Raw genomic sequence first — 14269 nt, forward strand, 5'->3', positions numbered from 1 at the left:
TTTTCAGAGTTGCTGAGCATTTGCGGCTTCTGTAAACTTCAACAGAAACTGACAGCACTCAGCAACTCTGAGATTAAGCCAATAATTTTTTTAATGCCCGTTAGTGGTAGGTCTAAACACAGTACTTCTTAGCACAGGAGACACCTGTTGGGGTGTGCTACCCGGAATACTTCACAGGAAGTTGGGTTGGCTGTCTGCTTGGAGAGGGAGAGGTAAAGCGTGTGCATTGCTGGCAGCAAAGATCTTTCTTTTCCCTGCAGGAACCTGAAAAGGGGGCCCAAGCGAGCACATGGGGAGTAAGTCTGGGTAGTTTATTTTATTGAGTTTATTTTCCATACCTGCTAAGGCTCCGTGAGTGTACCTGTCCTTGTCCCATTTCAAAGAACCCCTCCCCTCCCCCACAAGGGAAGTGGCATCCCAGAAGAACCTGGCTCCTGGACTGCACCTTAACTATGTAAGCGGAGACCATACCCCTTTGAAGGATATCAACTCTCATAAACTCAACTCTACAGGAGTTGTGCATTCTCCCCTGGCTAACAGGTTCTGCTGTTGTCAGAGATCCAGCTGGGGTTGGCAGAGCTGTTTTGGGGCCTGGTAGCTGCCTTGACCATGCCGCCAGGGGGAGCTCATGAGTCTGTGCTCCTCTTCTTAATGGACGCGCTCCCACAACCATTGAATTCAATGGGAGTTTTGCCCCTAACTTCAGTGGGAGCCGGATCCAAGCCTAGAATCTCACGCTGTGGTTATTTCCGTGTTGGCTTGCATCGTAGGCCAGTATCACACCGAAGCCCACAGCGAGCATACTTACAACTGTTGCATTGTTGTTGATGAATGATCTTACATCGTCCGCACTGCTGTAGCGGATGGAACGCCCAAGGTAAGCAGCAAACCAGTTTGCTGTGCGGGGGTCACCGGCATCGTAACATCTAGGCCTAGCACTCGTTGCTGCATAATAAATGACAGTTAAATCATAAACCAGGTAACGTAGCTAGAGGTAAAGCTCTGTATCTGTAGATACCTGTGCTGTCATGAGATTTCTACGGTTGGAAGTTAAAATTTCTTGCAAATACTTACTGCAATTTCAGCACACTGCAGAATCCAAACTCAAACCCAGCCTGACCTCTGAATTTCAGCCTACACCAGATCCAGGTTGGGGTTCAAACATTAACAGCTCAATTTATTTCTCGTGCTATTGGGCACTATCATGTCAGAAGAGAATACAGGCTATTTTCTAGCAGACCCTCTGCTCCTAGGGCAGGCATTGAGACTTACCAGTGAGATAGGCTTTGGTGAAGTTATAGATCTCTTGCTGGCTGACCTTGAAAGCTGTAATGTTATTGCTCAGTTTGCCCACACTGCATGGAGAAGCAGAAACAAAGATGTACTTAAGATTAGACCCAAAAGCAAACACATCCTAGAAATGGGGAAAGGAACAGGTACGCAGCTAAGCAACAGGATGGCTTCCTCATCTAGACAGGGAAGCTGGTACTGGAAACAAAGCCGGGACAAGGAAATGTTAAGAAATGTTCTGCGACTCTGAGTATTTTGTGTTACAGACACATAAAGGTCAAGAAATTTGTTCAAATAAGGATCAGAAATACTTGTGAAGCAAAGAGGCCCTCCGTGCTCCGCTGAGGCTGCTTACGTCTTGCGGAACGCTGTGCAGCTGGCGTTCTGGGTACTGCTGAAGTTCAGTATGTTGCCTTGGGTAAAACTGAAATATCGCGACAGACGTGCGCCGAGCCACATGTCCACCACTGTCTCGTTGTCACTCCTCAACACAGCAGGCCACACGCCGGCCAGAATGGCCATCCCGGTGTCATTCGGGAGGGTGTCCTAGAGGGAAGGCAAAAGAAAATGGCAGCTTCTACAGCTGTTGTACACTAATTCCCGAGATTTCTGCTGAAGAAACAGTGAAGCTCCACCTTCCACCCGAACCCACAAAGCAAGTCACAGAAGAGTTTAAAGCAGGCCTTGTTTAGCCTGTTTCGTTAAGATCAAGGGTCGTATTGATGAACATTTAGTATCAGCATCAGCCCCTTTCTGGAGGCTCATCCCCATGAGGAGGGATGAACTAATAGGTCTTTCCCGTTTCTAACTTCTAGGGTCCTACCGCACTTCAGTCTATCTAGGTTCTTGTACTGATCAAAACATCACTGTAATATCTGAGCACCTCCTGGATTCACAGCTGGGACAGCTGAAAAAGGACATATTGGGATCAGTCAGTGTTTTTGGATAGCAGTCAGAGATTTAGGCCTTAATTCTTTGGAGCCATGATCCCTCCAAGGTGGATCCAAATGCAGTATTGAGGTCTTAGCTCCCCATCTAGAGTAAGCACTTTGAGAGGCTCGGACGAAAGGGAAAGTATTATTTATGATTAATTATTGTCACTAACTTATTCATCTCACCTTGGATATCCCCAGTGACCTCTACTCCTCTAACTCCCTTGGGAAAGCGACTCCCTTGTCTAACTGGCCTCACTGTTATAAAGAATTTTGGGACTGATAGAGGCACATACTGTTGCTTAGTTATGCCCAAGAAGAAAGTGTCTCTCTTTACACTAAAGGTGGAAGGAAGGTCCAGCGGTTAGGGCACTAGCCCAGGATTTGGGAGGCGTGGGTGGGTTCAATCCCCTGATCTGCCGCAGACTTCCCGTGTGACCTTGGGTAGGTCACTTAGCCTTCTCTGTGCCTCAGTTTCCCATCAGCAAAATGGGAATAATACCTCCCCCCCCCCACAAGGATGTTGTGAGGATACATACATTAAAGATTATGATGCGCTTTGAGAGCTACTGATGAAAAGTGCTATACAAGAGCGAGATATTTTAATTTTGCACAGCCCCAGTTACAATATTACCTACATTATGAAACAAGTTAGGAGCTGATCCTGCAAGGCAGGGAGCCATCCGCACTACCTTGCAGAAGGCTCAGAGTCCCTTAGATGGGATCTTTCATAGTTCATCATCTTTCTTTTATAAAACCCAATAAAATACTGTCAACTTCCAAGAATGCTCTGCAAGATCCAATACATCCCAAAGGCAAAGAGTTTCCTGATTTTTGGTACTTGCTGTGTCAGGACAAATTTTCAGTACCCCTTCGCTGCCTGTGGAACTCATGGAATTCTCTTGATTTGGACCCCTGTTCATTCAGGTCACTGGTGGAGTGTTTCTGTGCAAAACCCATTACAATATGGAGGTTCATTTGGATTTACGGAAAGTGAGAAGCAAATATCTGACCTACCACAATGCTCCTCTTGTTAAACAGGTCAATGAAGGCCCCTCTCCTTTTATAGTTCTTCAGAAGAACGGTCAGGAAGTTGTTGTCGTTGAGAAAGTCAGAGCTGGATAACAAATCAGCCAGTGCAGCTGGGGCCATTGTATTCACAATCTGGGATGAAGAAATAAGGATGAGGCCGGAGAAGGTGATGATAGCAACTCTTAGACAAAAGAAACTGTTTGCTGTAAATGTTGTATGGCTGATGGGTGCTGGATTGACAAGCCTGAAGCCTGTTCGTGTACAGAATGGGTATAAGCCAGAGAGCTGGTAACGTCCCTCTGCTCTCTGCCGCCAATGGGCCCAACTCTGAACTGGAATGGATCACCCCTAGCAATGAAAGTGGAGGTCAGACTCAGTGGCCACTCAGCCCTTGGCCTCTCTGCTGAGATTGTCAGCGGTGGAGTCAATTAGTGCCACCTGAAGTGGTGGTTTTGGTAATGTGGACTGGACAACTTGTCCACTAGGAACCAGTCTCAGATCTATCCATTTAGGGTCCAGCTCTGTAAACTTGACTCATAGGAGAGATCACGTGAACCGCCCCAATGTGAGTACAAGTAGAACTTTCCAAGGCCAGCCTCTTATTTCACCTGTGTGACAACAGGCTGTGTTAAAGTGCGTTAGAAACTTTCAAGAGACTTCATTAGACTTAGGTCAATGATGAACAGAAGAGTGGAATGGGGCAGTTGGCTCAGATACTACTGTGATTGGTCCCCTGTAAATACGAGAGAGAGAGAAAGACGTGCCACTGGCAATTGGACTAGTAACTAGAGAAACTCTGAAAGAATGTCTCCCCAGAAAGGAGGTACGTCAGGAGGCAGAATGCCCCTCTCACGCATTAGGCAAAAAATAAATGTGGAGACCATGGTCTGAATACGTGTACAAATTCACAGTATTGTTCAGGTGGGCTGTGTGTGTAAACGGGGGTTGTAGCAAGACATTTCCTAACGATTCCAGTACCTTTTGGATTTCAGATGCTGGAATGACGGAGGCGAGATCTCTCAGATTCAGAAAAGCAGCAAAGTCCTGAAACGTCTCTCTGAGATATATGGAGAAGCTAGTGTTTGTGGCATAGCACCGTAGGGAGGAACCTGAAATAGCCAGAGGGAAAAGGACAGTGGCTTACAAACAGTGCGTGGGAGTGGGGCTCAGAGCAGTGGAATGAACGAGTTCACAACAGCAGCGCTACCAAACACATTCTGCGAGCGCACAGCTACCATGAAAGGCTAACGTTTTGTCAAAGCAACTGAATGGTTTAGAGAAACATTTTCATGACCAACGCTCCTTACCGGCGGTCATGTTCAGTATCCTGTGGTAAATGCTCTGTCGCGTGGTGTTGCTGAAGTCGGTGATGGAGTTATTAAGCACAGTTACTCTGTAACACAGCAGATACGTCACATAACTCATTCCAGTTAAGCAGCTTAGCAACCCCTACCTGGTACTCAAAACCCTAATCAAACTCCTGTTGAAGTTTCCATCAAGAGTCTGAATTGACCTCAGTGAGATTTGGATGGGAGCCCAGGTAAACTCAGCTCAGGTACAGTGTATTCTTGGGAGGCTTTTCTCCAGCTGGGTTGGCACAGGGACAAAGCCCAGTGACTTGGCTGGGAAATTCCACCAGGAGCCAGAGGTTTGGACCCTGGGACAGATTAAGGCTAGCCATTGTTTGCATGGACCAAAAATATAGATATGCCAATCTGCTTGTATATTTCATGGGCGATGGAGATGAAAATTAGGAAGGCCTCTTGGAAACAGGGAACCCTGAACCTGCTCATGCTTTCAGGAATGGGGGAGGGGGGGCAAGGGGGTTGGATGGAGATTCAAAAGATGCACATCTCTACACAGCAACAGTCTGGAACAGCCAGTGCATTTGGTCCAGGCTAGAATCCACCAGTTGCTTGTGTCCATAATATAACACCATCATCACAATATTCTAATGCACGGACCTTGTATTATTAACACTGCTGTACTTTAGCAGCCGTGCAAAGTTCACAGAAATAAACTGCTTTCATTACCCGTAGATCTGGCTTCAGTGTAATCTATACAATTTAATACAACCCCCTTCCCCCGTAAAAAAACAAATCAAAACCATGTAACAGCTCTTCAGGACAGGAACTATGTCCCTATATACCTGCACCTAGCAGTGGGCAGCTCAGTAAGAAATAATAAGCATATAATCAACAGAGGATGTGAAATGATGTACTGGTTAGCTCATACGAACAGGAGTCAGGGCTCCCGAGTTTTTTGCTTAGCTCTGTCACTGCCTCGCTGGATCTGTTTCTCCCTCTGAAGAATAAGAATCATAATAGCCACTCATCGTTGTAAGGTGCTGCTGGAGGGCCTCGTCTGAAAGGTGCTCTGCACATGAGAAGTATTGATAATAGGGGTGGTCAAAAGTTTTGTGTCAAAACTGTTTTTCTGACAGAAAACTGGGGTTTCTGAGGAATCATTGTCTACGCGATGACCAAGGATACCCATGATGTACCACAGCGGCTCATCAAGAGGGCAGTCCAAGGGGCATCAGCGGGGATGTCGTCCAACCAGGGAGCCTGGCGTAGAGAGGAAAATGGGAGCGTGAGGCACTTGAAGTACAGCTCCCATGAGGCACTGCAGCAGCTTTCCAGAGTTAAAGTGTGTCAGGGTTTGGCCGAGGATGTTTTTCTGAAAGATCAAACCTTTCCATGAGGGAAGGGGGGAGTAACATTTTCCAGCCAGCTTTAATTGACGATGATAATTGTCTGAGCCAGTCCTATGCTAAACAGGGGAAGGAAATAGCTCCTACACAGCGTTGATGGCAGAGCAGTTTCGAGATTCCAGATGGTCGAAAACGAGTGGGACATGGGTGCTGTTCAGTCCTGAAATCAAGCCTGCAAGGCGAGGATCCATCCAGTGCACGAATTCAGCGTCATCTGCCTTCTGAAATATTGGCCGGGCTGCAGCTAGGACGTGCTGTAGCAGCGTGGCTCTGACGGCCCCCTTCAGACTCACGCTGGCCTGGAGCAAAGGGAAGGAGAAATAGCGAGCTGTTTGGGGGAAGAGCCTCAGCTGATATAAACTGACATAGCGCAGCTGAAGTCGAAGGAGCTATGCAGGACACCAGCGGAAGATGTGGCCCAAGGTGTCTTGGATTCGAAGCCGCTGGGAAGGGAGCTGATTATCTCATTCCAATGGGTCTCTAGTTTCTTGAGACTTTGGAGAGCACGGCTTGCTTTTAGATTCCCCCTCAGCCTCTTTTCCACTCCCATCCTCACACCCTCGCCCAGATTCCCAATGGAGACACACACTACTTTGAAAATAAAAGCACAGTTCTCCCGGTCCCAAATTCCTCCCAGCTGCAGTGCCCCATCCCAAGGCTCATCTTCCCTCCCCAGATCCACATGTTCCTTACGGAGAAGGAGGGAATGTGTCACCTATGGATGGGCATGCGGAACAGATACCATATTGTACCTACACATCCACAGTGTACCCCAACATTTTGGAGGAAGTTGAGCCTATCAGGGCTGTGAATCCTGCCATGGAGTTTTGCACAAAAGTTCCCCCTGCCTTCAATGACAATTCTTCCAGTGGCCGGCTATGGCCCTGGACGCTGGAATGACTCTCACCAGCCTGACCTGTCTGTTCAATTCATCGATGTACTCGGTTACTGTGGAGGTGGTCACAAAACTCATCAGTTTCTGAACATCTTCGGGGGTCAGCAAGGTCCCCTGGGTCGCTGATAACTGCGCACGCTGCTTCACTGTCAAACTACTGAGCACATCAAGCTAAGAAAGAGGCAGAGTGAAAGGAGAAGGAACAGGAATGAAACATCTGCTTTAGGTAGGAAGGATGCTCAGAGCAGCAATTTTAGTGACTCAAGGCAAAACACACATTGCTCTAGTTTTCAGAAACGCCCCCATGCTGGTGAAGGGTGGGGTTGAGTTGATTTTCTGCAGAGCGGTTGATACAATGGCAGGTCTACAGGCTCAAGCCTTGTATTTATCCACACAACAGGCACCACATGGACAGTAACAGGGTAAGCGTCCCCCACACTCGCTGATATCGATGTGTTTCAGCCATCGGCCACAGGAACCACTCCTAGAGTAGTTCATTCTTCATGGCACAATCAAGCACTAACTTTTCTGCTGGGACCTCCCACTAGGGAGCCGCTCAGGGCTGGCAGTGACAACGAGATTTCTAATTATTAGCCCCTGTCTGACTCGGAAGTAGCCTGAAGCCAGCAACTCATTTAGAACAGGGTCCAACCCCCAAAATATGACTGCCCCTGTCTCTATATGCTGGAATAATCATAGCTGCTACTTACGCCATTAAATCTGGAGTTCAGAGAGAGCAAGTCGTGATATGCAGCATGTCTGCTGAAGTTTCTAAAGTTGACCCTTAGCCAAGCAGTGCTGGTGTTAAGGCCATCAGCACATGCGGATCCTGCAAGAGAACAATGGACAGCCGTGGGGGCACCTCCAGCAGCTCAAATGAAACGTGATGCTGAAGAAAGGACACATCACCAGACATTGCCATGAGATCAGACGCTGTGAGGCTATTCAACAGGCTGTGATTTGCAGGCAGGAGGTGCTAAAACTCCCCGGCCCCAGCACCCTTCAATCAAACTTGAAGAGGCTTCATCAAAAATATCCAAGGCCTAAGCCAGCATTGAAAAATGTAGTGGTTTTTGGGCTGCTCATGCTTGTATTCCAGGGTATTCGCAGCCCCTTTGCCAGGCAGCTCTCTGGATAAACTGAGCTCTCCAGCAGGAATCACTGTCTGCCTGGCACTCCAAGTGTCAGAGCCAAACCACCATTAAAAACTCCTGAAAACAGCCAGCGATATGTCAGGTTTGCCTGGAGCCATCATGGGTTCCCTTACCTGCAATGTTTAACCCTTTCAGGTAAGGAAGCTGGAATGCACCGTAGACTTCCTCTTGGGTACTGTGGCTCATCTTTTTAAATTCCAGATCCAGGCCTTTAACTCTGGAATAGGGAATGATACATCAGAGAGAGAGAGAGAGAGGGAGAGAGACGATTAGTTATCACAGGCAAGATGTCCCATTCAGCTTTTTGCCTCCCAGTCTTTGGTCTCAATATGGCTGTTTATCATAAATTCCACTTAACGGAGGGGTCACAGAATCTCCTCACCTGGCTGTGAATGTTGTACACATGATTAGTACATGCTGCTCTCCCACTGTGGGTATCATGCCCACACACCAGGCTCTGAACCACTGTCTTACTGTATCTCTCACTCCACCTTTCCTAACGTCATTCTCTCTGTCTTTCCCTGATTAATCTCTCCGACTCTCTCATCAAAGAAGCAGATGTTACAAAATCTAAGGTATCAATCATCTATATAGTTACAGAATCCCCATACACTCACACTCACACTCACACTCTCTCTCTCTCTCTCTCTCTCTTGCATCCATAACCAGAAGGTGTCAAACTCAGGTCCTGATCCAGCATGATGTTCAGCATTTACTACGTGGTGCTAAGCGCTTCTAGCTCCCATTGATATAAACGGCAGCAGACAGCACTCAGTCCCTCATAAGATCGGGCTTTCAGGAACACTATTTGAATTGAATCCAGGTCACGGATCCATTTCTAACACAGAGAGTTGGGAGACGGGAGATATTTACTAATGATACTAGCTATAACCAGTGAAACATACATTGCCTGATACTGCGCGCATCCCAAGGTCTCGTTCTGAAGGCACTGGAGTATGTCGATAGAGACTGCAGCTAAAAAGGGCCTTAGCCTCTTCTGGAACCATGGCCCCACAAACTCTGTCTCGTTATAAAGCTCTTCGTTTCTCAGCTTCCCATCCCATAATGCCTCCAGTGCAAAGCCTTTCCATTTTGATGGGATCAGTGAGGAGTTAACAACCTGCAGCATAAATATTTTATCTCTGAGATTGTGTAACAATCAGCATCCTGTACATCACACAGCTATAGCCCCAGTCAGCCAGGGATCCCGAAGAGTTTCACAAATGCTAATTCTTTAGGCCTCACAAGCAGAGATGGACAAACTATTGATCACTAGTAATACTAGTTATGAATGTAGCTATTTTTTGTGCTAGGAAACTATTTGTGAGCTGAAGTTGGCTTATCTATCTGCCAAAATATTTTCTTTCTATTCCATCCGTTTTACTGACAGCTCCCCACACCTCGTGAGAGAGGGCAACATTTTATCCCTTACTTTACAGATGCATAAAATGGGACACAGAGAAACACATTGATTTGTCCCAAACCAGAAAGCAAGTCAGGGGGAGGAACACAGCCTAAGAGTCCTGGCTCAGAGTCTTGGGTTACATGCATTCTCCGGACTGCACTGCATGCTGTTATAGTGATGGCTGCTTTCTGACCATTCAGGTAACAAAGTATTGGGACTCTGTAGAGAGTTGTGTATAAGAAAAGTCTCTATAGTTTAACAGCCAACACAGAACAAAAACACAAGGGCAAGAAAGGAGGGAGAAGGCAATGTTCTTTCTCAAAGTGCTACAGTAAGAAGTGTGCTTTAAACAACTCCGGCACTTTCTGCATAGATCCTAACTCAAGGTGCTATTTTACCTTGTCGTTAAATTCTTCCAATGCTTCTTCCAGCTCTTTCCCGTTCACTTTGCTGACAAGGAGCTTCAGAACACTTAGCTGTAAATCAACATCTTTCCTCAGCAGGAACTCAAATGCTCCTCTGATAAAGGAACTGTTCCATGTTGACAAGTTGTGTAGCTGGAGAAGAAACAAATCCATTGACCTAGACAATAAATAATTCATTCATTCTTTCTTTCTTTCTTTCTTTCTTTCTTTCTTTCTTTCTTTCTTTCTTTCTTTCTCATTTCCTGCATAATTTCTCCAAAATGACAACAGCACTTCCTGCTTGACATGAAAGCAACTAACCCCAAGTTATTCACAGAGTTTAAGGCCAGAAAGGACCATTTGATAATCTACTCTGACCTTCTGTCTGACAGACCCTCACTGGTCACTCAGTTATCCCTGTATTGAGCCCATTAACTTGTGTTTAATTAAGGTAAATCTTCAGAAAAGGATCCATTCTTGATTTTAAGACACCACCACTTCCCTTGCTAATTTGTTCCAGTGATTAATCACTCTCACTGTTAAAAAACTATGCCTTATTTCTTATTGGAATTTGTCTGGTTTCAGCTTCCAGCCATTGGTTCTTCTTATGTCTTGCTCCGCTAGACTAAAGAGTCCTTTATTACCAGGTATTTTCTGCCTGTGAAGGTATTTACACCCTGTACCTGGCATGGTTCTGGCATGGCTATTACCTAAATTTATGCTACTACTCGGGGAAAGTAAGGGAGAGCACGGCCTCCCCTAGCTCCCTTCTATGGCTTATGGGCACCCCAAGTCACTTCCATGAGGCTGCTACTCCCCACTCCTTCTGCTCAGGTGCGTGAGGTGAAGTGCAACTGTGGGTAGCTTTGTCTCTGCCCCACCAGTGCACTGGCCAGTATGGAGGGAAAAGTTCTGATAAAGACCCTCCCCTAGGAGCAGGGGGTGGACCAAGCAGGGGATTGTGACTCTTAGAATGATCATTTCCTTGTTATCAAAGCCCATAACGTCCTAGCAAACTCAGCCAGTTTGACATTATGGAAGCTAGCAAGATGTTAACTTTGCAGTGAAATAAGGTAGAATGGAACAGAAAGGACATTTGCAACCTCTTGACTAGCACTTTGTGATACTCACATTGTCACAGATTAAATGAGTGAAATTTGAGGACCCTCCAACATCATTACTGTGAAAAGAGAGGAAGAAACTGCAATGTATTCCATAAGAGCAAACACACGAGTGAAATGAATGCTAATTCAGTGTCTTTAGTGACTGGCTAATGAGCTGCTTCTTTTTCAGCTCAGAACATATGGTATGTGAGTTCAGCTTCCATTGAAATCAATGGCAAAGTATCAGTGTGTGCAGAGAATCTTTAAATACATGTTTTCTAACTACTAATATAGGATACACACTGGGTGTAAACTGGTCAGAGAAAGGCTGTAAGTGGCAGAGCGGCATAACTTGTCCCAGTCTGGTTGAACAAATTCACCTTTGGCATAAGCAGGTGCAGCTCCCACTGTGGTCTGTGGTTGTATCTGGTGCCATTAGGGCAGAGCTGAATGTGACCTTAGCAGTGTGGGGAGAAGATCCTGCTTCCACTCACAATCTCCTGTTTGTTGTTTTTCCTCTTACATCCACTTGGCATGCAAATTACACTCAATTTGTCAAACTGGTGCAAGTCCATATTCTGACCAATTTACACCCAGTGTGTAACTTACCACTCTGTTTAGGTCACCACTGAATATGGCTCAGAGACTTTCATGGGAGTTGCACCCACTTATTGCATCTTGAATCTGCCTGTTAGCCTTCTCCAAGTCTAATGTCAATACATCAGACCTTGGTGATGCTGGAAGGACTCATTTAATCAGCCTTTGCAAACAAGTTCTTCACCAATGTGATGAACCTGGATTTTACCTAGCCTTGGGCTGGTTCATCCTGAGATGGTTCATCCAATCATAGTCCTCCCATCTAACCCTGAGCACCCAATGAGCCAGACTGGCAGAAGTGAAAGTAAACTGGTACTGTATGGTATGGCATACAGGCAAGAGTCGACGGTTCTGGCAGGGGGCAGCTTCCCCAGGCTGGCAATTTAAAAGGGCCCTGGGCCATAGCCCTGCTGCAGGAGCCCCGGAGTAGCGCTGGCAGCCCCAAAACTCCGGCTCTGATTTAAAGGGCCTAGGGATTTAAAGCCCCACCCCTTCTGGTTGGGGCCCCGCCCCCCTGCTCAGGACCCTGGCCCTGCGTACCAGTAAGTCCCTTAATTACTTTCACCACTGAAGATTGGTTTCCGGTTTGATAGTTACCATAATCCAGAGCTGAACCTTTAAAATAGGGGTTGATTATGGACCTTTCTATGATTCCAAAGCGTAGGGGCAGGAAGATAATCTCCTCCCACCTCTGATTACACTGACTTTGAACCTACTCTGGGAAAGTATGCAACAGCCAAACTATGCTTCCAAAAAAGATTTTTCCAGTTAATTTCTGCAAATACCTGGTTATGTTCTCGCAAACTTCTGTTGCTGATAAAAGAGGAAGAAAAAGAAAAAATTAACAATCTTTTCTCCCCACAACAAACCTTAAGGCTTATCACAAAATACAATGACAGATTGTACAGGGCAATCACATACCATTTATCTGAATGCCAGGCGCAGAACACTAGAGCGGGAAGGGAAAAAAAGGCACACAAAGAAATTTAATCTTTTACTTATTGCGTGAGCGATTGACGTGGTCCTACCGCAGACTTTATTATGGTTACAATACCATATCTTAATATAATACCAAGAGTATCTTATATTGTAGAACTTCTTTCCTCCTTCAAGAGGGCAAGTCATTTCACAGACTGTGGGCTGGATGTTCTGAGCTGTTACCGCCCCTCTGTGACACCGGAGCAGTGCCGGGGTGGGGCGGGGGGATTGGAAAGCTGCTGTCTCTGACATGAGGGGTGTGGCCGGAATGTCACTGCTATCAGCATTCTACAACAGCTGGAATGGCCTCTTGAGGTTGTGGACAGCTGAGAAAAAATCACAGCAGCTCTGAGACTGTTCAAAGTTACAACAAGGGCCAAACAGAAGCCCAGATGCAGGAGTGGGGAGCTGCAAAGGTGGCATAAAGTTACTTTTTCTGTTCTCCTTGGATGCTGCATTTGTTGGCACTCGGCCAGACCCAGGATCAGGCCCTATACAGGACTAACTGTCACCTACCACCAAAGTGCGGCAACACCTCATTCTCGGCATCTTGCTCCACTGCGGTTCTCACATGGCCTTCCTCAGCCATGACACATCCATGAACCCAACCCATCTTGCCCCTCGCTCCACTTACTTAGAGATAGAATATGCTGTAGGACATGAACCCACAAGAGAGGCACAAGACGAACTAGTAGGCTTGATTTTTATTCAGGATGCAAATATCTGTGCAAAATAAGTGTTTGTTTTTTCATGCAATTGCTATGATTGCATATGCAAATTAGATAATTACACATGGTCTACTTTAGTAAAGCGCCTAGCACAATGTGGTCCTTGGTCCATGATTAGGGCTCAGCGACACCATGGTAATACACATAGATGATAATAATAATAACAATAATAATAATAATGCTCTCACCATAACTGCACCTATTTTAGATGTGCAATTGGATGTTCATTTATGTACCTCCATTTTTTAAAAAAGTCAGGTCCAATACAGCTCTTTTCCTTCTCATTTTTATAGCCCTAGTATTATCCTTGGTTTCTATTGCATGGGCCAGTTTCAACATCTTATCATCCTCACTTCTTATTGCCCTATTTTCACCCTTCTTTTGGAGGTCTTTGCTGATCTCGCATTGGACTACCTGGTAGGATTTGCTGAGCTACCTGAAATACCTCATTGTTAGCATTCCTTAGGAGCGGTATTAGTGTCTTGATGATATTTAAGCAGATGGCAAAACAACTTACTGATGCAGCTTTCACCGGGTCCATTGACAATCCTGCAGCAAATTGGAATAATGTTAAAAATAGCCCATAATTATTGAAACAAGATCAAATAAAAATTCTACAACTATCAGAGGAGTCTTGTAAAGCATCCCTTAATTTATAGTCTGTGACAAGGAGTCTTTTCTTCACCTCCTTATTGATAAGTCATTTTGATAAGCTAATACAGTTAGTATACTCAGGAGAATACTATTTGAAGGATCAAAAGAGCATATTCTAAAAATTCTGCAACCTAGAAGGCTATATGACAGGTTTCAGAGTAGCAGCCGTGTTAGTCTGTATCTGCAAAAAGAAAAGGAGGATTTGGGGCACCTTAGAGACTAACAAATTTATTTGAGCATAAGCTTTTGTGAGCTACAGCTCACTTCACTGGATGCATTCAGTCACTTTCAAGGAAGCAGGACTCAAATAATCTAACCCATCCATTGACTGCATGTTGGCCAGATGAAAAGAGAGTGAGCTGAGTGTATATAGGGACAGGGTGA

At 45.8% G+C, this 14269-nt stretch overlaps 1 protein-coding gene across 1 annotated transcript in view; it reads right to left on the reverse strand.

Annotated features, from left to right (window-relative positions):
• Positions 1–13092, reverse strand: part of LOC102938835 — a 34374-nt gene extending 21282 nt beyond the window's left edge. Inside the window, exons 1-14 of the mRNA XM_043524029.1 lie at positions 13020–13092; positions 12395–12474; positions 9820–9978; positions 8922–9136; positions 8130–8233; positions 7573–7691; positions 6884–7033; positions 6055–6266; positions 4562–4647; positions 4233–4363; positions 3240–3386; positions 1646–1836; positions 1273–1355; positions 809–945 (exon numbers count right to left, since the gene is read on the reverse strand). Of these exons, the coding sequence (XP_043379964.1) occupies positions 809–945; positions 1273–1355; positions 1646–1836; positions 3240–3386; positions 4233–4363; positions 4562–4647; positions 6055–6266; positions 6884–7033; positions 7573–7691; positions 8130–8233; positions 8922–9136; positions 9820–9978; positions 12395–12474; positions 13020–13092 (1887 nt within the window). The remainder of the gene's footprint in view (positions 1–808; positions 946–1272; positions 1356–1645; positions 1837–3239; positions 3387–4232; positions 4364–4561; positions 4648–6054; positions 6267–6883; positions 7034–7572; positions 7692–8129; positions 8234–8921; positions 9137–9819; positions 9979–12394; positions 12475–13019) is intronic.
• Positions 13093–14269: the final 1177 nt, after the last annotated feature.

The sequence above is a fragment of the Chelonia mydas genome, chromosome 10 (assembly GCF_015237465.2).
Source record: "Chelonia mydas isolate rCheMyd1 chromosome 10, rCheMyd1.pri.v2, whole genome shotgun sequence".
Taxonomy (NCBI): domain Eukaryota; kingdom Metazoa; phylum Chordata; order Testudines; family Cheloniidae; genus Chelonia; species Chelonia mydas.